We start from the raw sequence: 27402 nt of genomic DNA on the forward strand, positions 1-27402 counted from the left end.
ATATATATATATATATATATATATATATATATATATACATATATACATATATATACACACTACAAACAAATGGAAACATTAATTCAAGAAGGGAGAAAGAAAGAAAGAAAGAAAGAAAGAAAGAAAGAAAGAAAGAAAGAAAGAAAGGTGGAAAGGAGGGAAAGGAAGGAAGGAAGGATGGAAGGACAGAAAGGAAAGAAAGAAAGAAAGAAAGAAAGAAAGAAAGAAAGAAAGAAAGAAAGAAAGAAAGAAAGAAAGAAAGAAAGAAAGAAAGAAAGAAAGAAAGAAAGAAAGAAAAGGGAGGAAAGAAGGAAGGATAGACAGATGGAAGGAAAAGCTGGATGGACGGAAAGAAACGGAAGGAAAGAAAGAAGGAAAGAAAGGAAAGGTAGGAAAGAAGGAAGGATGGACAGATGGAACACGGAACGAAGGAAAAGATGGACAGAAGGAAGGAAGGAAGGAAGGAAAGAAAGAAAGGGGGGAAGAAAGAAAGGGAGGAAGAAAGACAAACAGACAGACAGAGAGAGAGAGGGTTCTCTGGCGCCCCCTTGAGTCCCTGTGTTGAGTGTTCAGTGTGTCTGCTGTGTAATCAGGGATGTGCTCATGGAAAAGGCTGGTCAGGAGTGTAGTTGAAACTGGCATCCAGAAACATGGCCAGTGTTCCCAGTGAAGTGATGATGACAAAGAGCCAGAAGAAGAGTCGATCCAAAACCACAGCGATGTACTGCCAGTCATCTGTCATCTACACACACAACGGGACACGTTTATCTCTCCGACACACCAGGATGTGCTGGCAGTTTATGAATAATCATGAGGATCAGGGACAGACCAAGAGGACGAGCCTCAGATAAAGGTTTCTTTGTGTTTCTGTGAGTGTGTGGAAAAGAGAGATGGAAGGTGTGTGTGTGTGTGTGTGTGTTTATAGACTTACAGTATCATCCACATCCTGTTTCTTCAATTGTTCAGACATGTAATTGATGGCGGCGATTGCAGATTTGAGATTCGGGGGCAGAATCAGACAATAGTTGTCACTGTTTGAGAACCTCTGCAATTTCACAGTGCTCTCATTATGACTAAAACACACACACACACACACACACATACACACACATACACACACACAAATAAAGAATAATTAACCCTATACAAAAGTTCATAAGTGTATTAACACTACACAAATTACTGTAAGTGGATTATTAAAATATATGACAGTTATCATTAAAGTCCCCCTGTAGTCAATATTTTTATCTATTAAAACTCATCTTTGGTCACCAAAATGACAAATTTAAATGTCTGGAAAAAAGTCTTCATGCCTTAAAATAGCTTGAATGTAACTCTACACCCTTGACTCATTTAGTGTACGCGGTTCTATGAATATGCAAATGAGCCCCGCCTCCACTCACTCACACCAGCTCAGATATCCACTCGTTGACGATCACACGTTGATCTGATTGGTTACAAGGTAGTTTGTGACGTCAGAAACACCAGCGATTTCAAACCGTGTTTTTTAGACTGTCTTTGGTTCACTGCAGTTTTAAGGAGAAAGTACTCAGCAATGGTGTCGACTTATGAATTTGCATATGGTTTGTCTTAAAGCATATTAAAAACACCACATAGACATATAAACAACATTAAAAGCTTGGTTTTCACCGCAGGGGGACTTTAAAAGGTGCTTATAAATTGCGTTTTACTGCACACAATTGCCTTATTATGCCCTTTTACAGTCTTGATTTTGTTTTGGGTTTTTATGGTTGAATGTTCAACAAATTGTTGCAGCTCCTCTCTTCCCAGTCTGTCAGTAACGCTCTGTTTAGTTCCTGTCTCTATGAAGCCCCTCCTTCTGAAAAGCACAGTGTGCTCTGATTGGTCGGCTGGAGCAGCGTGTTGTGATTGGTCAACCGCTTCGAGTGTGTTTGGGAAATGCCATGCCCCTTACCATAACCGCGAGTTTCAACACACTACTAAGTAACTCAACCAGGCCATGCCCCCTTTATTCCGCGTATGCCTTGGGCAGGAGTTATTTAAATTAGGAATATTGTGATTTACATTTACATTTACATTTATTCATTTAGCTGACGCTTTTATCCAAAGCGACTTACAATTGCTATATATGTCAGAGGTCGCACGCCTCTGGAGCAACTAGGGGTTAAGTGTCTTGCTCAGGGACACATTGGTGTCTCACAGTGGATTCGAACCCGGGTCTTTCACACCAAAGGCATGTGTCTTATCCATTGCGCCACACCACCCCAATTGTTATATTGCTCATAATTCTTAAGCTTGCACTAAGATTTCAGTTGGCTGTTAATTTAAGGTCTCGTCTGCAGGACAAGTCATGCACTAAATTTAATATTTGATGGTAATAAATGACTAAGTATGAGAAATAGTGCTTAGTATGCATCACTAATATAGCGTTGTGCATGGCGTGTTGTACAGTAGCGCGAGAGCATTGCAGAGCTCAGGATTGTGTTGCTCTGTGCTATAGTGGGAATGCGTCTGTCATACAGTGCAGAATGAATGAGAGCTGTGCTGTGTCTGGGACTGACCTCTCCTCTCTCACATTCCCATTCTTTCAAGGGTGAGTTTTTTCCAACAGGGATTATAGAGAGCACCACACGTCCGGCACATGACATGCACGGTCAATGAGATGCACACTGGTATAGACAGGAACTCATACAAGCGTTTGTTTCCACACACTGTATATGTGGTGTACGTGCTTTTGCTGTAAGCACACTAGTGCTAAGTAGGGCTGCACAATATATCGAAATATCACAAATGTACAGTGGGGAGAACAAGTATTTGATACACTGCCGATTTTGCAGGTTTTCCCACTTACAAAGCATGTAGAGGTCTGTAATTTTTATCATAGGTACACTTCCACTGCGAGAGACGGAATCAAAAACAAAAATCCAGAAAATCACATTGTATGATTTTTAAATAATTAATTTGCATTTTCTTGCATGAAATAAGTATTTGATCACCTACCAACCAGTAAGAATTCCGGCTCTCACAGACCTGTTAGTTTTTCTTTAAGAAGCCCTCCTGTTCTCCACTCATTACCTGTATTAACTGCACCTGTTTGAACTCGTTACCTGTATAAAAGACACCTGTCCACACACTCAATCAAACAAACTCCAACCTCTCCACAATGGCCAAGACCAGAGAGCTGTGTAAGGACATCAGGGATAAAATTGTAGACCTGCACAAGGCTGGGATGGGCTACAGGACAATAGGCAAGCAGCTTGGTGAGAAGGCAACAACTGTTGGCGCAATTATTAGAAAATGGAAGAAGTTCAAGATGACGGTCAATCTCCCTCGGTCTGGGGCATCATGCAAGATCTCACCTCGTGGGGCATCAATAATCATGAGGAAGGTGAGGGATCAGCTCAGAACTACACGGCAGGACCTGGTCAATGACCTGAAGAGAGCTGGGACGACAGTCTCAAAGAAAACCATTAGTAACACACTACGCCGTCATGGATTAAAATCCTGCAGCGCACGCAAGGTCCCCCTGCTCAAGCCAGCGCATGTCCAGGCCCGTCTGAAGTTTGCCAATGACCATCTGGATGATCCAGAGGAGGAATGGGAGAAGGCAAAATAGACAAAAATAGAGCTTTTTGGTCTAAACTCCACTCGCCGTGTTTGGAGGAAGAAGAAGGATGAGTACAACCCCAAGAACACCATCCCAACCGTGAAGCATGGAGGTGGAAACATCATTCTTTGGGGATGCTTTTCTGCAAAGGGGACAGGACGACTGCACCGTATTGAGGGGAGGATGGATGGGGCCATAATATCGCGAGATCTTGGCCAACAACCTCCTTCCCTCAGTAAGAGCATTGAAGATGGGTCGTGGCTGGGTCTTCCAGCATGACAACGACCCGAAACACACAGCCAGGGCAACTAATGAGTGGCTCCTTAAGAAGCATCTCAAGGTCCTGGAGTGGCCTAGCCAGTCTCCAGACCTGAACCCAATAGAAAATCTTTGGAGGGAGCTGAAAGTCCGTATTGCCCAGCGACAGCCCCGAAACCTGAAGGATCTGGAGAAGGTCTGTATGGAGGAGTGGGCCAAAATCCCTGCAGCAGTGTGTGCAAACCTGGTCAAGAACTACAGGAAAAGTATGATCTCTGTAATTGCAAACAAAGGTTTCTATACCAAATATTAAGTTCTGCTTTTCTGATGTATCAAATACTTATGTCATGCAATAAAATGCAAATTAATTACTTAAAAATCATACAATGTGATTTTCTGGATTTTTGTTTTAGATTCCGTCACTCACAGTTGAAGTGTACCTATGATAAAAATTACAGACTTCTACAAAACCTGCAAAATCGGCAGTGTATCAAATACTTGTTCTCCCCACTGTATATATCACGATATTGCAATAACTGGGGTTATGAACAAAAGACAAAGAGAAAATCACTCACTGCTCTTGGCTGAATAACTTTTGTAGCTTTAATACGAATCAGTATATATTTAATTCATATAGTGAAAACTAAGCAGTGCTTTAATTTTACATTTGATTATTCAGTTTCTGTTGTTAAATAAACCTAATGTAGGATAACCTGAAACCCTGAACCCTGTGGTTTACACTGATGTTAAAATAACACTTCTTATGCAACAGTAAAACACTGCTGTTCACTTTTAGAAGCTGTAGGGATGTTTTCTTGTCACAAAAAAATGTTAAACACGTATGTAGGTTATATAATTATAAATATATTTTAAAGATAATTTAAGTTTACTTTACACACTTTTTAAGCATTATCGTATCGCATATCACATTATTTAATGAGTTATCGCATTATTTAATGAGTTATTAAATCAATATGGTTTTATTGAGTCAATATCGTGCAGCCCTGCACCTAATTATACAAAGACATGTCCTGACATGATTACATACACAGACCTTTACACTACACAATGCACATCAATTCAACACAGATTCAAACTCCACACTGTTGCACTGAGAACTATTCCATCTGTTTCTTCAGACAGTTAAATGAACATATCAGTGAACACTAGTTCATCAGAGCAACAAGCTAACTCGCTCTTTTACCAAGCATTTTAGGCTGCCTTCAAATTCATTTGATCCTGATGAGACGAGCATGTTTTTGCATTCAAAAACAGCCAGGAATGGAAATAAGTGTTCTCGAAGAGTGTTTTAATATGCTAAAAGCACCTTTTTTTTTTTTTTAACTACCTCAACAACATTACTGAATATATAACTACTCTGTTGCTGGACAACTAGTTTGCAGAAGAATGAACCGCTTCGACCCGACCCTTGTTACAGGTCTCCTTTCTGCAGTATATTTGCATCATGGACACAAGTACTTCCTTGATTACCAGAAACTATTAAAGTCCCCCTGGGGTGAAAACCAAGCTTTTAATGTTGTTTATATGTCTATGTGGTGTTTTTAATATGATTTAAGACAAACCATGTGCAAATTCATAAGTCAACACCATTGCTGAGTACTTTCTCCTTAAAACTACAGTGAACCAAAGACAAACTACCTTGTAACCGATCAGATCAACGTGTGGGCGGGCTTTAGCATATCATTAACTATGATCACTCTGAAGTAGGGGAGTCTCAAGAGAAGACAGGTTATCCAGGTATATTTTTCGGGTGATATTAAAAATCGGGTAGATTTAGCAATACAGCGGGTGAATTATCAATATGATGTATATTACGATGTTATGATGAACTATAAGCCTTTCAAGGATGCGGATTGTTGGAAGGCAGGCTGCCATTGACTTGAAGAGTGGAAGAAGAACTGAAAATATAAATATATGCCAATTCAAAATATGAATAAGTAGGCCTACTATAATAGTGAATAAATAATACTAAAATACCACTGTTAAAGATTCAGGAGGAGAAAACTCCCCAAAAAACTTTTTTTACTCATGCTTTTTAATATGGTTGAATTGGATCATTGAAAGTCAACAGCAAAGACATTGTTAATAAAGTGAGCTAAATACATAAAGTATATTTGTTTTTAACAAGAAGCAATGAGAAATACATTTGCAACTCTGCTTGCAAAATATCACAATACAATGTGATATGCTTTCATAGCAGTTGCGAATCAGGTCTCCAAACACCTGTTTTCAGGCAGGCCTGAGTTCATTACACATTCTTCACACCAAGCAAACTCAGACATCAGACACACTTAAAGGGGTGGTTGATTATGAATTCACTTTTCTAACTTTAGTTAGTGTGTAATGTTGCTGTTTGAGCATAAACAACATCTGCAAAGTTATGACGCTCAAAGTTCAAAGCAAAGGGAGATATATGCTTTTAAAGACATTGCTTTTTAAGGACTACAACAAACGGCTGGTAGGGACTACACAACATTCCTCCCGGGTTAGTGACATCACTAACCCTAAAATTTACATAAACCCGCCTCCTGAACACGATTTATAGATTATCATGACAGAATATGCTAATCAATGACTAGAAGATAACTACACATAAGCTACATAAATTCATCAACTAACCATTCAGAAACGTTGTCTATACACTTCTTGAGTCTCTCCATCTTTCCAACTCCGGTTTGAACATAAAAGGCTAAAAGTTTTTGAAATTTCCAGTGCATGTCTGTGTGAGGTTAAAGGACACAAGCTGTTGTAGCTCCGCCCCCTGTGCCGGGAGCAGCAGCTCATTTGCATTTAAAGGGACAGACACAAGAACTGCGTTTTTGCTCACCCTCAAAAAGTGACAACTTTAAGATGCTATATAAAAATATCTGTGGGGTATTTTGAGCTAAACCTTCACATACACACTCTGGGGACATCAGAGACTTATTTGACATCTTGTGGAAAAGATACCACCCATTTAAATCGCTAGTGACAAAACGACATAAGCAAGAAATTTGGGTTATTTAGGCCTTTGGGTTGCTCCAAATTTTGGATAGAAAGTACCACCTGCTAATAACAATGGATTGTCACTTATGAACAAATAAACCCAAACCCAAACAAAAATTAACTTTCCTTGAAATCACTTTTCTAATCCGGTAGCCCTCAAGACCGGCGGCATTTCTTGAAGGACTTGTGAGCTTAGCACGTTAATAAAGCTGTAGCAGAGACCACCTGTTAGACTGACTAAAGAGAGGGCACCACATTATAACTGCGAGACGAGCCTTTCTCAAACAGATGAGGAGGGGAATAGACAGTTTGTTATGTCTATTACAGACAGATGGAGACCCTTTCTCTTCTGCACGCTCTACACGTTTACAGACAAAACCCATCCATCTGTCTATCCTCCCATTCATCCATTTATGTGCATCCTCGACCCTCGGCCTCCCCTGCTGTTCTTGTGTGCATTTCACTCTAATGCCTCAGCTCAACAAGAGCTTAGGTTCTGGCGACTCTAGAGGGGTGACTGGGCTTAACTGGGCTGAGATCAAATGCCCTTGGATTGAGAGGACGAACAGCCAGCACAGAGACTTTCATCATCCGTCGCCCTGATCCGCGTTTATGAGTTGCTTAAAAACCAGCAGATTATGGTACAAGCACATTATACTCTTGTTATTGATTTGGCATCTAAGTGTGTTTTTGTTGAAGTGAGTGTTCATGCACTGTGAACATGAACTGTGTCTAACAAGAGTGTGCAATGGGTATATATAGTCTATGATACTATCGTAATTGTTGTTTTAACGATGTGCAATCAGATATTATCGAGTATGACCCTCACTTTGCAAACACCAAACAAAAACACCCAAGACACTGCATGATGTAGCCTTTTACTCATGTAAAAATGTGTATTGAGTAGTCTTTTAGGCTACATTTATGATATAGTTAAGCAATTACAATTACAATTACAGTTTAATAAACAAAAAGTTAGAATTAAATGACTAAAATTTTAAGCACAATAGTTTTGCCCTATTTCACCGACAAAAATAGCTCCAAATAAAGCCACAGCAGAACTGTTTTGCGTCTCTGAGTCAAACACAGCTGTGTTTTGTTACTCAATGAATCATTCCATTTGAACAAATCAGTTGAGTGAATTATTCAATGACTGACTCAATAAGAAAGTCAAATGCTTCGTTCCTGGAATGATCAGCCGTTTCAACAAAAATCGGTTTAATTAATGACTCGATTCGCTCATTAACAGTGACTTTCCGCCACATAATAAATGATACAGAGGCTACATTTAATTAGGTAAGAAAAATGGCCCTTATAAAGGTAAAAATGCAGATAAAAGGTAAAAAACTATTTAAACTTGTGTGAAATTTTAATTTCTGTCACTGTTGCGAACTAACCACCGCACAGAATATGATTATGAAGAATGACAAAAACTTTAGGAGTCAGCTGTTAATGGGAAACACAATAAACACACTCAGCAAAATATCGAGATATCATTTGTCGTCAATATCACACACCCCCAAGAGTTGTTTTGAGCATTTGCAGTCAGAAATATTTGACAAGACATTTAAAAAAAAAAAAATTAAATAGGCAAACTACCGAGTCTTTTATATAATAAACCAGAAATACCATTTATAGAACTGAGAATTCCATTTTAGTAAAAACAAAAAACAAAAAAATATATATTAAAACCGATCCGAATGATGTTTGCTTCCATTATAGAGAAACCAAAACATACAGTGGCCAGTGTAGTCTGATTCACGAACAAATTACTCTTATGAGTTGGTTCGATTTAGTGAATCAAAAATGATACTGCACACAACGAGTGTAGTTTGATTACAGAATGAATGACTCTAATGAGTCAGCTCTTTTTAGTGAATCAAACATAGCTTTTAAGTAACTGTGACACTTAGATTAGAGAAGTTACTGACCGGTAGTTCATATGGCAACGTGTGTAGTTAAAGCACACATTATACGGTTTGTCAGTAGTATTTTATAAATACTAATGCACAATTTCCATATTTTAGTTCAGTTAAAAAGGGCCAATTATAGGATAACTTTCATGCTCTAAAATGTCTATGACAAGTTATAAAGTCAAAAGTAAAAAAGTTAAATTCTCTCATCATTTGGCAATGAAATTGCATAGCAAGCGCAAAGACACACTTTCCAAATGCTACAGCAAGAGGCGGATTATTTCCACGATGTTGGTTTATGTTCCTGCTGTGCTTCTGTTCTTGTTTTGGCTGTGAAGTTGTTTGCCTTCCAAATTGATCCAGTGCAATACGTGACAGGCAATCAGATATCAGAGGCACTTGTTTCATTGATTGTCTCTCCTCCAGTCTTAAACAGTCTTAACAACAGCTAATATTTCTGACATTTTCGAGATGGGAAGTGGGAGACCGGCTTCACTCACAAGCTGCTGGCAGAGATTTAAACATTCAAGCTATAAGATCTTTTCCCACTGCTTTATGCCTCATGAATAACATTCCTCCAATGACCTGAATTCCACATTTAACTCTTTTCCTCTAAAAAATTTCCGGCTTTCCGTGTTTTCACTTTTATACAGTAGGGGGCGCTATTAGGCATCTTCTGAAAGAGTACCGAATCTCCAGATCAAAACACAGGCAAAAAGGAGCAGAAACAAGAGATAAAAGCATTGCTAATGCACATTGTAATCTTTGAAAAAGCAAACCGCGATTTTATCAACTTTTGTTCAAAATGTCGCTGTTTGTTTTTAATGAAACTTACACATTTAAGTGTTGATAAAAAAGAAAGCATGAAGCTAGAATAAAACTTTTTTCGTTGTTGTTTAAAAGCAGAGGCTCTGTTTTTCCGGTGATATTTTGCATGTTCAGATATTCATACAACAAAATATTCTGGGGACAACCTGTCACTCACATGAGATCCACTGAAAGCAAACCACAACCATCCAATCAATTTGTCATGGACAAAATCAAGCTCCACCCACACAATAGATTAGCCCCGCCCATATAACACATTAGTCCCGCCCAAATAGAACACAATAGATTAGAAATTCAATTAACCTACTTTAACTACAACCAAATGAGACATTACTCAACACAACTCTACAGAACAGTACATACTTTATTTCATATGCTTTTTTATTTCACATATAAAACTTAAAGTCCTCCTGTGGTGAAAATCCAGCTTTTAATGTTGTTTATATGTCTATGTGATGTTTTTAATATGCTTTAGGACAAACCATAGGCAAATTCATAAGTCGACACCATTGCTGAGTATTTTCTCTTTAAAACTGCAGTGAACCAAAGACAGTCTCAAAACCAATCAGATCAACGTGTGATCGTCAACGAGTGGATCTCTGAGCTGAGTGAGTGAGTGGAGGCGGGGCTCATTTGCATATTCATAGAACTAAATGAGGCAAGGGTGTAGAGTTACATTCAAGATATTTCAAGGCATGAAGACTTTTTTTTTTTTTTATGAAAAAACTTCAAAGATGAGTTTTAAGTGATAAAATCATTGACTACTCGGGGACTTCAAAAGTTTTAAGGGATACAAATTGTTACATACAGAAGCAGCTTATTTTCTGTCTGCAAAACCAGCCTGGTTTTAACTAAAATGTTGAACACTTACCTTCCTCTCCACGGCATTACCAGCTCTGGGTTGATCTTTCGGATGAAATATTCACCTCCAGGTCTGAGGCCCTGGTCCAAACAACCCAGTGGGACGTTTTCTTTTGTCTCGTCCTCCACCGGTTCCTCAGTTTGGGGCCTGAGCACACCCAAGTAACGAGGCAGCAAGTTGATGAACACCTGCAGAATGTTAGACGACAGGATATGCTTTCAGTTTTAAGTAATTGGATGGAATAATGTAATGAAGCTGCTCTTTGAATCAAAATGCGTCACCTTTCGCACCCATACGGGCATGTGGTGTGTGCTGGGAGTCCTGTGGTGGAGGTTCAGGACCACCACGCTTAGGATGACTGAGAACGTCACCAGGATCATGGTGAACATCACGTATTTCACGATGATAGGAATGCCAAGTGATGTTTCTGGGACTCTGTCAGCCAACAACAGCATGAAAACAGTGAGAGCAATGAGGACTGAGATGGATAGAGTCATCTTCTCACCTGAGGGAGAGGTCAGAAATCACGTCTTATACTGTATATACGGGCATATCTTAGTTATGTTATGTTATATCATGGAGGCAAATTAAAAAATTAGGCAGACTTTCTGTTAACTAAAATTATAAAAAAACATTTCTGTTAGTTGAAATAAAGGTGAAATAAAGTAAATATTAGATGAAAAACTAAATGAAAATGAGAAATGTTTCCTTGGCAATAAACTAAAATGATCAACTGGAAATAAATAAAATCTAAAAAAATAAATCTAAAACTGAAATAAAAATAAAAAAATAAATGAAATTACTAAAAAAATTAACCAAAATCAACATATATAAAAAATATAAAAATAGAAGTTAATTCAAAATATTAATACAATTATAATAAAACTAAAATAACACTGCAAAAGAATATGTATTTTTTTTGTCACCCACATTTTGTATACACCTTAAATACTTTTTGAGTCTTGTAAAAAACTACCATTCAAAGGCTTGGGGAAAGTACGTTTTTTTAAAAGACATCAATACTTTTATAATTAGTAAAGACATTTATAATGCTCCAAAATAATTATACTTCAAATAACTGCCATTCATTTGAACTTTCTATTAATCAAAGAATCCTTAAAAGAAATGTATCAACGGTTTTCATAAAAATATGAAGCAGCACTATTTTTATCATTGATAATAATCAGAAATGTTTCTTGAGCATCAAATCATCATATTAGAGAGATTTCTGAAGGATCATGTGACACTGAAGACTGGAGTAATGATGCTGAAAATACAGCTTTGATCACAGGAATAAATTACATTTTAAGATCTATTACAATAGAAAAACAGCTATTTCGAATTGCAAAAATATTTCACAATACTACTGTTTTTACAGTATTTTTGATCAAATAAATGCAGCTTTGGCGAGCATAAGAGAAAACATACAATTTTGAATGGTAGTGTTTTTTAAATAGTCAGCGTGTTTCATAAAATGGCAAAGTTGAACATAAAACAGTCATGGTATTGATTTTCTAATTAAAGATGGGCACCTGCGCCAGGTGGCAGGTAGAAGACAAATATGGCCAGCACACTGGTGAGGATGCAGGGCACGATGATGTTGATGATGTAGAACAGAGGCTTCCTCTCGATGATCAGGTAGAAGGTGATGTCCTCGTACAGGTCCTCCTGGACGATCTTCCTGCTGGGCTTGTGACAAATCTGCCACTCGCCGTTCTCTTAGGGAAGAGAGAGGACTAGTGAGAGAAAAAGAGATAGAAGGAAGGAGAGAGTGTGCCATATGCAGAGCTGCTACATTGCTTGGCAACCGTAAACTATTATTATAAATGTACATATTTACTGAACATTCTTGCGTCATTTATGATGTTGGACAGGAAGTTGTCACATTTAAGAGGAAGTACACTAACCAGTGAAGGCGTTCTCATCAATAACTATCTCATGGAGCTCGTTGCCATCTTCATCTAGACTGTACTGAAGGTCCACTTCTGAGGAGTCATACGTGTAGGAACGAAACACCATTGTGCAGTTCTGCCAGTCGAATGGAAAGTATGCAACCTATAGAGCACAACTTTAAACTACAGTGACATGAACGAGCGAGGACAATACAATAACAACAGCTAAAGCTACAGTAGGAAATGTTTTGTTATATTGGTCGAAACTCTGAAAGCATTCAATAGCACAAGTGGTCTAAATATTAAAAACTGTACATATATCTTCTGTGGAAGTCTCAGGTCCAAAAAACGTTCGTCCAATCATTGCATTCGGAATGAGGATAGATTGGATGTCAACATATTTATTTCCATACCTCTGCGCACCTGCTCTCACAGACATCAGAGTGTTTTATGAGGCTATCCAGAGCTGTAGACAGACGTCAGTCACTGAGCGCCACAAACAAACAGCAGAAACCTTTTACAGTTCCTCCTGAGCCAAAACAACAAGCTTATACTGCGTTCACGCCATAACTACCGTAGTTAAAAGAGATGGCAACCCGTGACGTTCCACCCGGATTTATACCTTTCAATGGCAACACTATCAACGCCGAAATGAATCTGTAGCAGTCAGGTGTTACAACTAGAGCTCTGTAAGTTGTTAAAGTTCAATATTATTGTAATGTTTTGAGACATGAGTTAATTTAAGCGTCAAAACACGTATATCTGGTTTCCAGAGGGTGACGGGTTCTGCCACAATTCGGACTTTTTTTCTCACAACTGCGAGTTTACATCTCGCTATTCAGAGTTGCGTGATATAAAGTCACAATTGCGAGTCATAAAGCCAGAATTGTGAGTTATAAAGTCCAATTCTAAGGAAAAAAAGACTGCATTTTCTGAGAACTGCATTTTTATATCTCGCAATTCTGACTTTATAACATGCAATAGGTAGATGTAAAGTCAGAATTGTGAGACATAAACTCGCAATTTGAGAATTTTTTGTTCTTTTTTTATCATCATAATTGGACTTTATAACTCACAATTGCAAGTTTATATCTCACAATTCTCAGAAATGTTAGAATTGCATGTTATAAAGTCAGAATTGTGAGATTTAAATTCGCAATTGCAAGAAATAAACTCGCGAGATGTAAACACATTTTTTTAAATTCTCTGGCGGAAACAAGCTTCCTTAGAAAGCTACATTACTGTGTTTGTAAATAAACTAACAAGCTTCACTATTACATACAGACGCATGCAGGTAATTCACACTTACGATCTCTCCCTCGTGATCATCAAATGAAAATTGTCTGCGGTGTAAAAAGACTCGCAGTGTAAACGCAGCCTTAATGTCGTGACGCTTTGCAGACTCTGATATCGTCTAAAGTGAATGTAAACAGGCGTTCATGCGTTTTGAAGGAGGCGTGGCTTTTTGAGACGCTCTGAAGAGAGGCTGGGATCTTCTGCTTTCAAAGCTAGCTTGCTATTACTAGCCTCTGAAACTGCACACCCTAGCTTTAGCCATTTCAATCAGTGAAATGCCAACAGTCAATGTTCAAGGTTCAGTACAAGTTAAACTAACAATAGTTTCTTTGATTCTGTCAAAAATGTGTGACATTCGTTCATTCAACGGAAGTCTACTCAGAGAATGTCTAATATGGCGAGAAGTTTCACTCTCACTACACTTCCGGCTTCTGAACTGGTTGCAGTTCCACTCTGATTCCATATGAGGGCGCTCACAGGACGAGTGCAGAATGAATGGAGGTCAATGGCGGTATACCCCTCAAAATCCACTTTTCTCAGGATATAATTTTTTGTCTAGTAATTTGAATGTTGTATTCGAAAGGAGATGCAAAGAAATTACACATTGCTTGGTGTTAGATTTTTTAGAGTCACTTATTTGCTTTAAAAAAGTCTTTCAAAACGTCAATGACGTCAGAATGCTGACGTCATTAGCAGAATGCTAGCGTGTTATGGGCAACAACAACTCAACCTGTAAGAAATCGAAAGGACATAAGTACTCGTTCATTCAACTTTCGACCTAAAACCCATGTTGAACTTGCAAAATCTACAATCACATCTGAGATTTCTCAACGGCAATCGGGTGAAAGAGACAAATTTAGCTGTCTAGCCCCATTGACTCCCATTCATTTTGCACTCATGGCGAGCGCCCCCAGTGGAACTCTGGTGGTACTACAACCAAAATTCGGTACAATAGGGCTTAATAGGGAGTGGACAGGCTCTCCGTAGACGGGCTCTGGTCTACTTCAACTGATCCCAGAACATTCCTCTAATGTGTGAACACTAAGACGTTTACATGTACCTCTATGGAGCAGGAGCTGCGGTAGATGGCAGGCGGATACCAGGAGACGGTCCCATCACTCCTCACCAGCACGTTCACATACAGAGCCACGTCAAACTGACCATCATTACTGTTAAACACAGGGAGAACATCGCACAGTCCATGTGCCCTCAGCAGTTTAGATGCTTTAGTGTCATTTAAACCAAATACCTATTTGATTTTGGCTGCTTAGGATTTAGCAAGTTCCTAAACAATTATTAAATTGCACTGCAAAAATGTTCTCTTGTCAAGTATAAATATCTAAACAGCGTATCTTGAATATAGATGTATTTTGTTGGTAGATTTGTTTTCAGTTCATATAAACAAAGAAAGAAATTTGTGGCAGGTGTCCTGTTATAAATCATGCTTTTTAAAGGAAAAAATGTTGTCAGTGTGGCGTTATATGAGGATGTTCTCACTTGTTGATTAGGTAGATGTCTGGACGCCACACTTTTATGGGAGGAATCCGCACAACGTCAATACTGTCGTAGTCCTCAGGATTCCAGGATAACCTGTAGTCGATCCATTCCTGGAAAACAGAGAGAGATACATACATGCAAACTGCTTATATATGAACACTACCATTCAAAAGTCTCTTTTTCTCATTAAGGCTGCATTTATTTGACCAAAAATACAGGAATAACTGTAATATTGTGAAATATTATTACAATTTAAAATGGCTGTTTTCCTGTGAGATAATATATAATAAAAATGTAATTTATTCCTATTATTTTCAGCATCATTACTCCAGTCTTCAGTGTCACATGATCCTTCAGAAATCATTCTCATCTGATGCTCAAGAAACATTTATAATTATCATCAATGTTGAAAACAGTTGTTGTGAAAACCGTGATACAACCATAAACACTAAAAAGTTCAAACGAACAGCATTTATTTGAAATATATATTTTTAAAACAATGTAAAAGTTACTGTAACATCCTTGCTGAATATTAATTTCGTTTAGTTTTTCTCAAATCTTACTGACTCCAAACTTTTGAACGGTAGTGTATATTAGGTTTAATGGTATGTCCAATGAGGATATCTCATTTATATATGAGGATATTCCCTTGTCCCTTAAATTTTGACAGATAATTTTGGGAACAAATTTATCCCCAAACCTTATCCTTTTAGCTAAGTAAACATTCTCTCTCTCTCTCACACACACACACACACACACACACACACACACACACACACACACACACACACACACTTATTTGCTCTACATCAGAAGAAAGCACATGAGACAGTTTTACAAAAAGGGAATTTAAATCCAGGAATTACTCGCAGATATAAAAAGTGACAAGTCAATTTAGCCGTAAAATAACCAGCGGTTAGAAGGGATGAGATAAACGCTCTGCCTCTCACCATATTCATGAACACGTTTGTTGTCATCTCTTCATTCTTCTCGTTCTGCGAGACAGGAGAGATAGAGACATTAGTGTGTGTCGAGTGTGTCATGCTGTCAGTCCTCCATATGAAAGCTAATGCTGCATGCATGACTGGAAAGCTGGAGCGCTAATGTTCCTCTAATGTCAGGGAAATGTTTCTGAACCAGTGGGTCAGAGGCAGCAAAATCACCGAACACAAACTGTGTGAGCGATGACAGAGAGAGAGAGAGAGAGAGAGAGAGAGAGAGAGAGAGAAATGCTTTGGGGAAAAAAAAGAATGAATAAAGATAGGATCAGATGTGTGTGTGTGTTATGTGTGTCATACCAAGCTGATGAGCTGTACTAAAGTCATTCCCACTCGGACCATCACTCGCTCATTCCAGGTCCGCGCCGGTCGCACCTTCAGGTTGTAATCCTGAAACAAATCCTCCAGTAGCCTCCGTTCAGCCTCGGACGCCCCTGTACACACACACACACACACAGACACACGCTTGTTTTATTTTGGCATGTAATTAACTCCTTTCCTCTCCATGTTTCTTTATCAAAATAAGCCCAGCACTGAACTCTCTTCAGTCATGAAAGGGTTTTCTGACCCACTTCAGCATGCAGAGCCACTGGCCTCAGCGCCGCTTGCTTTGTCTTCTTATTACAAGGTCAAATGTGCAGAAGCAGTCACAGTTCATCAAAGCACATAACTGACACACAATGGTGACATATACACCTGTTACTATCCTCAATGACGTCTATTCTGATAAACTAGACCACCTACTGCAATGCAAAAATAATTGATTTTTTTTTCATATTTTATAATACATTTTAATATATATATATATATATATATATATATATATATATATATACACATGGATGAGAAAGAAAACACACGTGTAACAGTATAATGGATCTGTGCATCAGGTCTTAAAGTGGTCCAAATTACGAGATCATTATTCATAATATTAGATTGATCGATCGATCGTTAACAAATAACAACAACAAATATATTAAATAAATAAAAAAAATCAGTTGTAACCACATATGTAGTAAATATACAAAATGTATTATCATACATATTTTTTAATAATAAATATTAAGAAGAATGCACACTGTTATAAACACACACACACACACACACACACACACACACACACACACACACACACACACACACACACACATATACATACATTCTGTAATTTTATACTGTTTAAAAAGTCAGTAAATGTTTTTGAAAGGAATTTATTCAGCTAGAATGTTCCATTGATCAAAAGAGAAAGCAAATACTTTTACATTTCAAATAAATGCTGTTGGTTTGACCTTTTTATCCATCAAAGAATCCAAAAAATGTTTTATCAACATTGATAATAATCATAAATGTTTCTCGAGCAGTGATTATAATGTGACACTGAAGACTGGAGTAATGATGCTGAAAATTCATCTTTTGATCACATGAATAAATTAAGAAAATGTATATATTCAAATAGAAAACAGTTATTTTAAACTGTAATATTATTTCAAAATATTACTGTTTTTACTGTATTTAATAAATGCAGCCCTGGTGAGGAAAAGAGACATTTGTAAAAAAAACTCATGGACCCCAAACCTTTAAAGGGTCGTGTAATTGTTTCAACACAAATGCTCTTTTCCCTTAACAAAAGGACACACACCTCCCGATCTGTGTTACCTGTGAGAGTCAGCAGCCAGCAGATCCACAGGACCCAAAGCAGAGTCTTCATGTTAAGCACAAGCTGTATATCCAGAGTTTGGTCCCTTCACCACTGCCACCGTGTACAAACACACCTCAACAAACTCGCTCAAACTCACATATCCCGCTCCACAGTCTCTGCGCTCTCACTAACCGACAGCCCGATGTGATTCTGGTCATTTCGATACCGGCTGCAGGGCCGAACCTTTCCGACAAACCCCTGACACGGTCACCTGATAATTTTTCTCCTCCCTGCAACCTGACTTGTGAAATGCAGTATCCGTGATTGGTCGGGAGGCCAAAGAATTATGGGAGGGAGAAAAGAATGTGTTTGGAATCTGTGGCAGCGCTGATCAGGCACCTGTTGATGGTGTGTGTGTGTGTGTGTGTGTGTGTGTGTGTGGCAGAGGGGATATTTTTGTGGGAGAACAAAGGGAAGAGGTGGGCACGACTGTTCCTTTCCGCAGGGTGAGATAGGACATAATTGAACATACTCTCATACACACACATGTACTGTTACACTGCTGGCATACTTTGTGTGGGGACTTCCCTTTCACACTTGTTCTCAATATAGCCCAATATGTAATTATACACTAACTCTAGTAAGTACCTTTTGCCATTTTTAAGTTAATTAAAGTTTACAAGATGCCATTTTATGCCCTTTTACAGTCTTGATTTAGTTTTTGGGCTCTAATAGAAGAGGTTTTCATGCTTAAATGTTTAAAAACATATTTTTTTCCCATATTCTCCATTGTTGCAGCTCCTCTCTTCCCAGTCTGTCAGTAACGCTCTGTTTAGTTCCTGTCTCTGAAGCCCCTCCTTCTGAAAAGCGTATTGTGCTCTGATTGGTCGGCTGTACCAGTGTGTTGTGTTGTTTTCGGTCAAACGATTCTAATGTGTTTGGGAAATGTCCCGCCTCTTTCCATAACCGCCATTTTCAACACACTACTAACTAAATGCAGATTCGCGCGGGACTAATATTATCACAGGACCTCTGTGTTCGGCGAAATATAGTAGGTCATTTGCGGGGGAATTTTTACTTTACAAATTACAGACATAGCCAATTCGCACGGGATTAAGATCACAGACAACCTCCGCAATTATTACAAGTGACTAGAGGTCACCAGGTAATACTTATCCAGTGCGAAAAGGGCTTAACTCAACCAGGCCTCATCCCTTTATTCTGCGTATGCCTTGGGCAGGAATTATTTAAATGAGGAATATTGTGACGTGTTTGTTCCTGGAAGAAAACTCAAGACTACAGTGGAGGCGTTTCAGGGAGTTCAGAAACAGTGACACTGATATAGAGAATAACTCCCGCTGGAGGGACTTTGCAGACCTTTTTCATTCTCAAACAGCAACATTACACACTAAAGAAAGTTGAACATGTAAAAAAGTATAACCCTTTTGAGGGTAATTTTATCATGACCATCTCGGAAGGTAATCAGAGCGCGTTGAGCGAAAAACGTGCATTGTGAACAGAAATCACTCCGGCATCAAACAAATCTGGGTTACACACACAAACATTTCACCCTAAAAAAATGCTGGGTTGTTTCAACCCATGTTTGGGTCAAATATGGACAAACCCAACCATTGGTCTACATTTTTTTTATTAATGTTTTAACCCAACGGTTGAGTTGGTCCATATTTGACCCAAACATTGGTTGAAACAACCCAGCATTTTTTAGAGTGTTTATAAGTCTTTTTTAAGATTAATACATTTCAATTAATAGTAAAAATTTTATCAAATTGAATTGATTAATCCTTACATATTATTCATATTTTGAATTAAGAATTGTAAATGAGTAAAAAATAAATAAAATAAAAACCTTAATGAAAAATGTTGTATAAATCTTAATGGAAGAAGGGAATGGACCATTTAGTTTGTGATTCATATTCATACATTTAAAAAAAGAAAGTTTTAAAAAAAGTTTAAGATTTATACAAAATGTTTTATTAAGATACATTCTTAATTCATAATTTGAATAATATTTAAGGATTATTCAGTTCAATTTGATGGAATTTTACTATTAATTAAAATGCTATTATATTATATTATATTATATTATATTATATTATAATTTTGCCCCATATAATGTATTGTTGGCTGTTGCCACAAATATACCCGTGCAACTTATGACTGGTTTTGTGACCCAGGGTCACATTTTAGTGATGATAATCATTGCAGCAACGGCTGTTTATTGATTTAGACCACAGTCAACATGCTTTAGACAACTGTTGTAAGCCAAACAGGCTGTAAATTAAACTCAGACAAGTGCAACACAAGCCACACAAACATCTCCTCTGAAAATATTTCATTCAAAACACCCTTAAACCCAAAGCTGCACAGAGTTAGTGTGGGCAGTGAAAGATCTGGCTTTATATATATATATATATATATATATAAAAACATTTCCCTGCATCTACTCCAGGGGTGTCACTAGGCTCATTTTAGGAGGGCTTTATCCAGTGAGAGCGTCAAAAGCAGAGAACAACGTGTCTGCATTTATTGATAGATTGTTATGATATCTGCATCTGTATAGTTCATTGTCATAAATGTAGTTTACATAATATGATGTGGGAGCAGTTAAAGACGGTTTCCAATCCACTTTAAATCTGGGCTTATATATTCAGGCTATTCATTTATTCATTACATTTATTTCATATACTCTTGCTAAACTTCATACTTCAGTGCAATAAAATTGCTAACATTTATTATAATATTCATTTTATAATAAATCCAAAAGCAACACGCGATACATATACAAACAATACATACATACCATACATACCATACATGATTGAAATCCTAGAATCACCCCTGATCTACTCAATGATCTTCACCCCTGATCTTCTCTCTGTAGTGTCTATATACTGTAGGTATGGTATAATGGTCTCTCAACTGTGATCCCTCTATGTATTTGATTTACCCCGCCTCTCTGACTCTCATTCAAAAACATGTTATTGATATATTATTTGCAATCAAAATGTTGAGATAGATATTAGTGAAGACATTGCATGGACTTCAATTGATTTTATATCAGGGTAATGATATTATCTATTGCCTAACCAAAGCCCAACCCCAAAACCTTCCCATCAATATAGCTGAGGGTATTTGGCCCTCAGAAGTACAGCCACACTTTTCCAAAACAGTTTCTATGGAAAGTCCCCATAAAACTTTCCATAGACATAATGATTTTTAAACTGTACAAACTGTATATTCTATCCTCTTACACTAACCCTACCCATTAGAAAAAACGTATTTTTTTTTATAAAAACATCACTTAGTGTGATTTATAAGCCGTTTTCATCATGGGGGCCAAAAAATGCCCCCACAAGGACAGGGATTTCAGATATGGCCATCTTTGTGACAAAATGTCTCCATAATGTAGGGTTTACCTGAGCTACACACACACACAAACACGGTGCAAGTAACAGTTTTTGTATTCTCAAAAAAAACAACACCTGAACACCTTTGCTCTTTATTCATCACATAAAAACGTTCTTTAAAAACATCATGACTAGACCAGCCTTCACACACTTAAGAGCACACTTCACACTGGGTATCAAAAAATGTCTTGCACACCATGCATAGATGCATGTAGACTACATTCTCAGAAAAAAAGGTATAAAAGCCGTCACTGGGGCGGCACCCTTTCTAAAGGTAACCCTTTGTACCATATTTACCCCTAAAAGGTGCATATTATTGTCTTAAAAATACATAATAGTTCCTATAAAGTATGCATATTAGTATCTAAATTGTGCATATTAGTACCATTTGATAAGGTGCCGCCGCAGTGACCACTTTTATTCTGTAAAAACTAAAAGTAGTATCATTTATTTGATCAAAAATACAGTAAAGTTTGAGAAACAGTAATATTGAGAAATATTATTACACTTAATGTTTTCTATTTGAATATATTTAAAAACATTATTTATTCCTGTGATCAAAGAATACATTTTCAGCATCACTCCAGTCTTCAGTGTCACATGATCCTTCAGAAATCATTATAATATGCTGATTTGCTGCTCAAGAAACATTTCTGATTATCAATGCTTAAGACCTAATTGTATAAAATCCTACTGAACTCAGCAATAATAAAGCTGTTTAGACGCATCCATCCATTTTCTTAATGGAAATATTCTGTGAATGAATTGCTGTGCTCTTTTTGTACACATCACATGCCAATGTTTGTGAGGTTCAAGGCGTGAGAGAATGACAGATTTAGGGGAAGGGGTCAGTGGGAGTGGTATTGAAGCTGGCATAAGTGAAAATGGCCAGCGTCCCAACGGTGGTAAAAACCACAAAGATCCAGAGAAAGAGTCGATCAACCACCATGGCAACATACTGCCAGTCCTCCTTCAACTGAGAGACAGACAGAAAGAGGAAAAGAAGAGAGACAGTAGAGAAGGGGAGAAAAATGAGATGGAAAACAGTGAGAACGAAGGGAAGGTAAAGATTTCGAGAGCTCTGAAGCAGGAAAAGTAAACCTATGGTTCTGGTTATGATTGTAATTGACTTACAGCCTCGTAGTCTTTCTCGGCCTGCAGTTGCTCTGCGATGTAAGTGATGGCCTCCACGGCTGCCTTGAGCTCTGGAGGAAGACTGAGGAAATGACTCGGTCCGTCAATGAACTTCCTCAGGTCAGTGCATTGACCATCAGGCTGGAACCTGCAACACAGGAAGTAAACATTGCAAGATGGCTATGGATGAACACCAGTTGTTTGAAACGGCTTTGGCCGCTATAATGAACGAGTTAGACTTGGCTTTTTATCTAAAAGAGGAACAGAAGACGGCGCTCGAATCGTTCCTTTGCAAGAAGTGCGTTTTTGCTGTTTTTCCGACTGGATACGGCAAGAGTCTAATCTACCAGTTAGCTCCGCTGGTAGCTAAGCGTATGGGGCTTGTTGTGATTGGTCGTAGTGTTATCCAATTGCGTGCAGTGAGATTTTCAAATGCATGCTTGGTGCCGCCCCTCGAGCTGGCCGAAATTCATTAGTCGATGCCAGACCATTAATCTTTCAGATTTAGGTCTGGATTTCCAGGCTAGTAAAGTAATGCATTACTTTTAAATTTACATCAAAGTTACTTTTTCAAATAAGTAACGCAAATGTATTGACTGACAGCTTTGTTGAGAGAATTCGTGAGTACACTGTGAGTGTAGAGGCGTTGTGTGTGAACATGAGATGGTTGTAGTTCTAGACTGAATGAGAGCATTTACTCATCTCACTTGCACTAAACAGACTCAGAATTCCTTAAAATATCAAACTCAGATTACACAAACCTGCAATAATTAAATGTTAAATAAAACAAATGCACTTTATGCATTTAATCTCACTTTATTAACCAATGTCTTTGCTGCTGACCTTCGAGGATCCAATTCAGCCATACTAATAAGCTAAAATGAGTGTTGAACTTTCTTCTTTTGTGAAGAAAGCTGAAAGGTTTGTTTGAGCAGTGCCCTCTACTGTAAAGATGTGAATTTATTCATTTATTCACTTTTCATGTGAAAAGGCCAAAAATATAACTTTTTTTGTTATTACAAAACAAGCAAGAAAGTAACGCAACACATAACAAGTTCCTAAGTAATGTAATTAGTTACTTTTTTAGGGAGTGACGCAATATTGTAACATCCCTTGTAACAGTAACTTTCCACAACACTGACTGCAACACTGATTTATTCAATTCGGGGCAGGCTTGGCATTGTTTTATGTGTGAACTGCCCAGAAACATGCTCTATATAAACATACACACACTGATGAGAATGCAAGCACAAGGTCCTGTTGAACATACTTACTGTAAATACATACTTCTGCTTCAGGGTAGTGATAGTTACCTTCAAATGTTTGTACAAACATACCAGAAATGTTCTGTTACATATGAACCATTTTCATATGCCACTAGTAACACCAAGGTCATAGGTTTCAGTCCCAGTAAATGCATGAACTGTTCAAATATATACTTTGAATGTAATGCAAGTAGCATTTGGATAAAAGCATCTGAAAAAAATCCATGTAATATAAAATGTAACTTTATTGTTTGTAGTAAAACATGCTTAAACTTAAAGGGATAGTCCAATAGACTATATTTTGTTATCCATATATCCAAGTCAATAGGAACTGAACCTGTTTGGTTACTAACATTTAAGTAACACAGGTTTGGAATGACCAAATGATTTCCATTTTTCTGCGTGGACTATTCCTTTAAATATCTTCTTATTTTCTGAAGTGTAAGGGTTGACCTCAGTAAATTTGTATCGGGAAGTTATGAACACAGAGTGAAACCTCAGGCAGCAAGTCTAAATCCACAGTGGATCTGATTACTTTGTCCTTGAGAAAAGGGTGGAAGCATTTAAAGCCTTAGAATGCATTGGGCTGTGCACCATTCCTGCTGTGTGTGTGTGTGTGTGTGTGTGTGTGTGCGTGTGTGCGTGTGTCCACATAATCCCACAGCAGAAAAAGAGGCAGTTTCTCAAAACTCCTGTGTCAAGGTGACCCGTTCCAATGAGGACTGACTGACGTATAAAAACTTCATATAAAGTGATCGTGTCTCTTCAAAAAATTTGGACTAAATTGCTCAATTCATATGGATTAGTTTTACCATCTCTTTATGAACTTTTGGAAGAGTCAAAGTGTCAGTTGCGTAGCTGTTACTAAAGGGATCGGAGAGATTTCATCAAAAAAGATCTTCATTTGTGTTCCGACGATTAACGAAAGTAATTAATGACAGAATCTTAATTTTTTTGGTGAACTATCGCTTTAACTCATTCATTTAATCACTCATTCACTTACTGTCATACTTAGTTTTTCATGTAAAACCCTCACTCAATCATTCAGTCAGTCACTCTGAGTCATAATCTCTCTTTTTTCTCCCCAAATCTGTTTTATGCTGATGGTGTAACCACCCACCCATGAAATCCTTCCAATGTGCTGATGAAATGCTTATCACCGCTGATGTGTTGCATTCCTCTTTTGAGAATCTGTTCACTAACATCTGTTTCATTATGAATCCCCTCTCTTTCTTTCTCTCCCACTGCTCCTCATCAATTTTCCAGATATTCACCTCCCCATCCCACCACAAGGGGTCAGTGTGACTCTTCATTCCTCGCCGCTCTCGTCTGTGTTTGTGTATTCAGGTGCTGAAACAGGAGCTCATTGCAGGTAGTCTGTGGTTCCCCAGTGAGCTTCAGTGACCCGAGAGGAACCCCATTAGACTGAGACATACGTCAATGCCGGGCGGAGAGACCAGCAGATCGGGAGAAGAGAGCAGAGGAAAGCTTTAACCCAGCAGAGGAGTGTGTTTAACATCTAGCGTGTACCTTCATTTAGAGCCCGGAAAAGCATTAACATGATCACATTTACATTTATGCGTTTTATCCAATGCGACTTAAGCCCTATTCGCACTGGATTAGTATTACCTGGTGACCTCTAGTCATTCGTCATAATTGCTGAGGTTGTCTGTGATCTTAATCCCGTGCGAATCGGCCATGTCTGTGATTTGTAAAGTAAAAATTCCCCCGCAAATGACCTACTATATTTCACCGAACACAGAGGTCCTGTGATAATATTAGTCCCGTGCGAATCGGCATCTCTGTGATTTGGCGGGTCGTATATCATTTTTTTTCAAGGTTTTTGTTTCCTGTGCGCCTTTTATCCATTTTTCGCAAGAATGGAGGCTGCGTTGGATTGTTTTGATAGTATTTTGGGTGCTGGGTCACATCACTATAGGCTACACCATACAACTACACAATTTGCAGAAAGAGAAAGCTGAAAACCATGATTAGATGGAGATGGATGACATGTATAGCAGAATGCGGTAAGGAACATTCTTCTGTTTATGATATATCATACAGCTAGACCTATAACGACAAGACATGTCCAAGCAATAGCCTATTGACATCATATCCGGGAGATAAGTCAGTAAATTCGAGTAAAATCACAGGCTTATCCCGTGCGAATGCGCCACATGAAATTCAGATGTGGGGGGGAAATTTCTAAGTCGCACGAGGTCCCCAGATAGTACTAATCCAGTGCGAATAGGGCTTTGCATTGCATTCCAAGGTACACATTTTTTACATTCTTATCAGTTCTTGCCTTCCCTGGGAATCGAACCCATGACCTTGGCGTTGCAAGTGCCAACGCTCTACTGTTTGAGCTCACAGCAGATGATAAAACATAAATAAAAAAATATAGCATATTGTTAAGATTGTTAAAAATATCCTTAATTTTTTTTTTTTTTTTCACTAAATCAAAAGCATTAGCTACAATCAGATGCATATCCAGAATGGCAAGCCTCAATCTGATTTACTGGCTTATGTTACTTTCTGGAGTCAGTGAGCACAATATTTCATCAGTTATTCGAGGAAGAACACCAGAGGGTTAAAATGAGTGAGGAAGAACTAAATCACTGGATTTTTCCAAGTTTGCAAGGTTCATGGCACTGAATCGTTCAGTGAAATAATTAGTATATTTCATTTAGGAAAAAACAGAAGTTCTGAACAAAGTCTAAAATGAATTTTCCACAAATGTCTTTGATGTCATCAGTATAACTGATGTACGGCAGCATTATTTGACTGCAATATCGTGCCAGTCTAATATTGTGGAATGATGGAGTTCAGATTTATACTACCATTTAAAAGTTTGGAGTCAGTACGATTTGGTTTTTTTGAAAGAAATGACATATTTTATTCAACAAGGATGCATTCGATTGATCAAAAGTGACAGTAAAGATAGTATGTCAAAGATTTCGATTTCAGTTAATTCTGTTCTATTAAATATTAAAGCAGCACAACTGTTTTCAACATTCATAATGATAAGAAATGTTTCTCGAGCAGCAAATCATCATATTAGAATGATTTCTGAAGGATCATGTGACAGTGAAGACTGAAAATTCAGCTTTGCATCACAGGAATAAATTACATTTTAAAATATTTTAAAATAGAAATCAGTTATTTTAAGTTGTAATAATATTTCACAATATTACTGATTTTACTGTATTTTTATCATATAAATTCAGCCTTGGTGAGCAAAAAACATTAAAAATCTCGCATTAAAAAGCAAACTGTGGTCCCATGGTTGCAGCATATGTTTTACATATCTTGACCTGATTAAGTCAGATGGCAATAATCAAAGTCTGGCTAGTGGCTGCACAAGACTAGCGGAGTATTAAATTAATGAAAGAAAAGGTCAAAGGCATCCTCTGCCAGTCTTGGAGATTTGTTCTTCTTTCATCCTCCTCCCTCCTCACTCTGTACATCGACAGACACAGATGACTAATCAGGAAAGACTAATTTGACTAAACCATGGTGGCAATGCTGCCAAAACACGCTATAAAACCAATTAAAAAGCAAGATACCACTGCCTCATCGAATTTCTCTTCCTCATCTTTTCTGTCCTGTCGCGATTTCTCCTCCCTCCTCTCTTGAGCCTGATGCAGGCCAGGTCTAATGTGTCAGAGCCCATTTGTGCTGATCGTTATTATTTTAGTGATGATTTCTTCCCTTTTTTCACACCCTCCACATACACATATACCCCAGATACACACAGAGAAATTCCCTGGTTGAGATGATTTAAAGTGTGTGAGAGA

At 37.9% G+C, this 27402-nt stretch overlaps 1 protein-coding gene across 1 annotated transcript in view; it reads right to left on the bottom strand.

Annotated features, from left to right (window-relative positions):
* Positions 1–601: 601 nt before the first annotated feature.
* LOC311287436 (uncharacterized protein) overlaps positions 602–27402 on the bottom strand; it is a gene marked incomplete at its 3' end in the record, with an annotated part of 45216 nt that continues 18415 nt past the window's right edge. Inside the window, exons 10-22 of the mRNA XM_084404305.1 lie at positions 22341–22488; positions 22045–22182; positions 17796–17859; positions 16440–16573; positions 16092–16136; positions 15142–15251; positions 14705–14813; positions 12364–12511; positions 11989–12174; positions 10738–10961; positions 10466–10644; positions 932–1073; positions 602–742 (exon numbers count right to left, since the gene is read on the bottom strand). Of these exons, the coding sequence (XP_084260431.1) occupies positions 602–742; positions 932–1073; positions 10466–10644; positions 10738–10961; positions 11989–12174; positions 12364–12511; positions 14705–14813; positions 15142–15251; positions 16092–16136; positions 16440–16573; positions 17796–17859; positions 22045–22182; positions 22341–22488 (1768 nt within the window). The remainder of the gene's footprint in view (positions 743–931; positions 1074–10465; positions 10645–10737; positions 10962–11988; positions 12175–12363; positions 12512–14704; positions 14814–15141; positions 15252–16091; positions 16137–16439; positions 16574–17795; positions 17860–22044; positions 22183–22340; positions 22489–27402) is intronic.

The sequence above is a fragment of the Rutilus rutilus genome (assembly GCF_951802725.1).
Source record: "Rutilus rutilus genome assembly, chromosome: 3".
Taxonomy (NCBI): Eukaryota; Metazoa; Chordata; class Actinopteri; order Cypriniformes; family Leuciscidae; genus Rutilus; species Rutilus rutilus.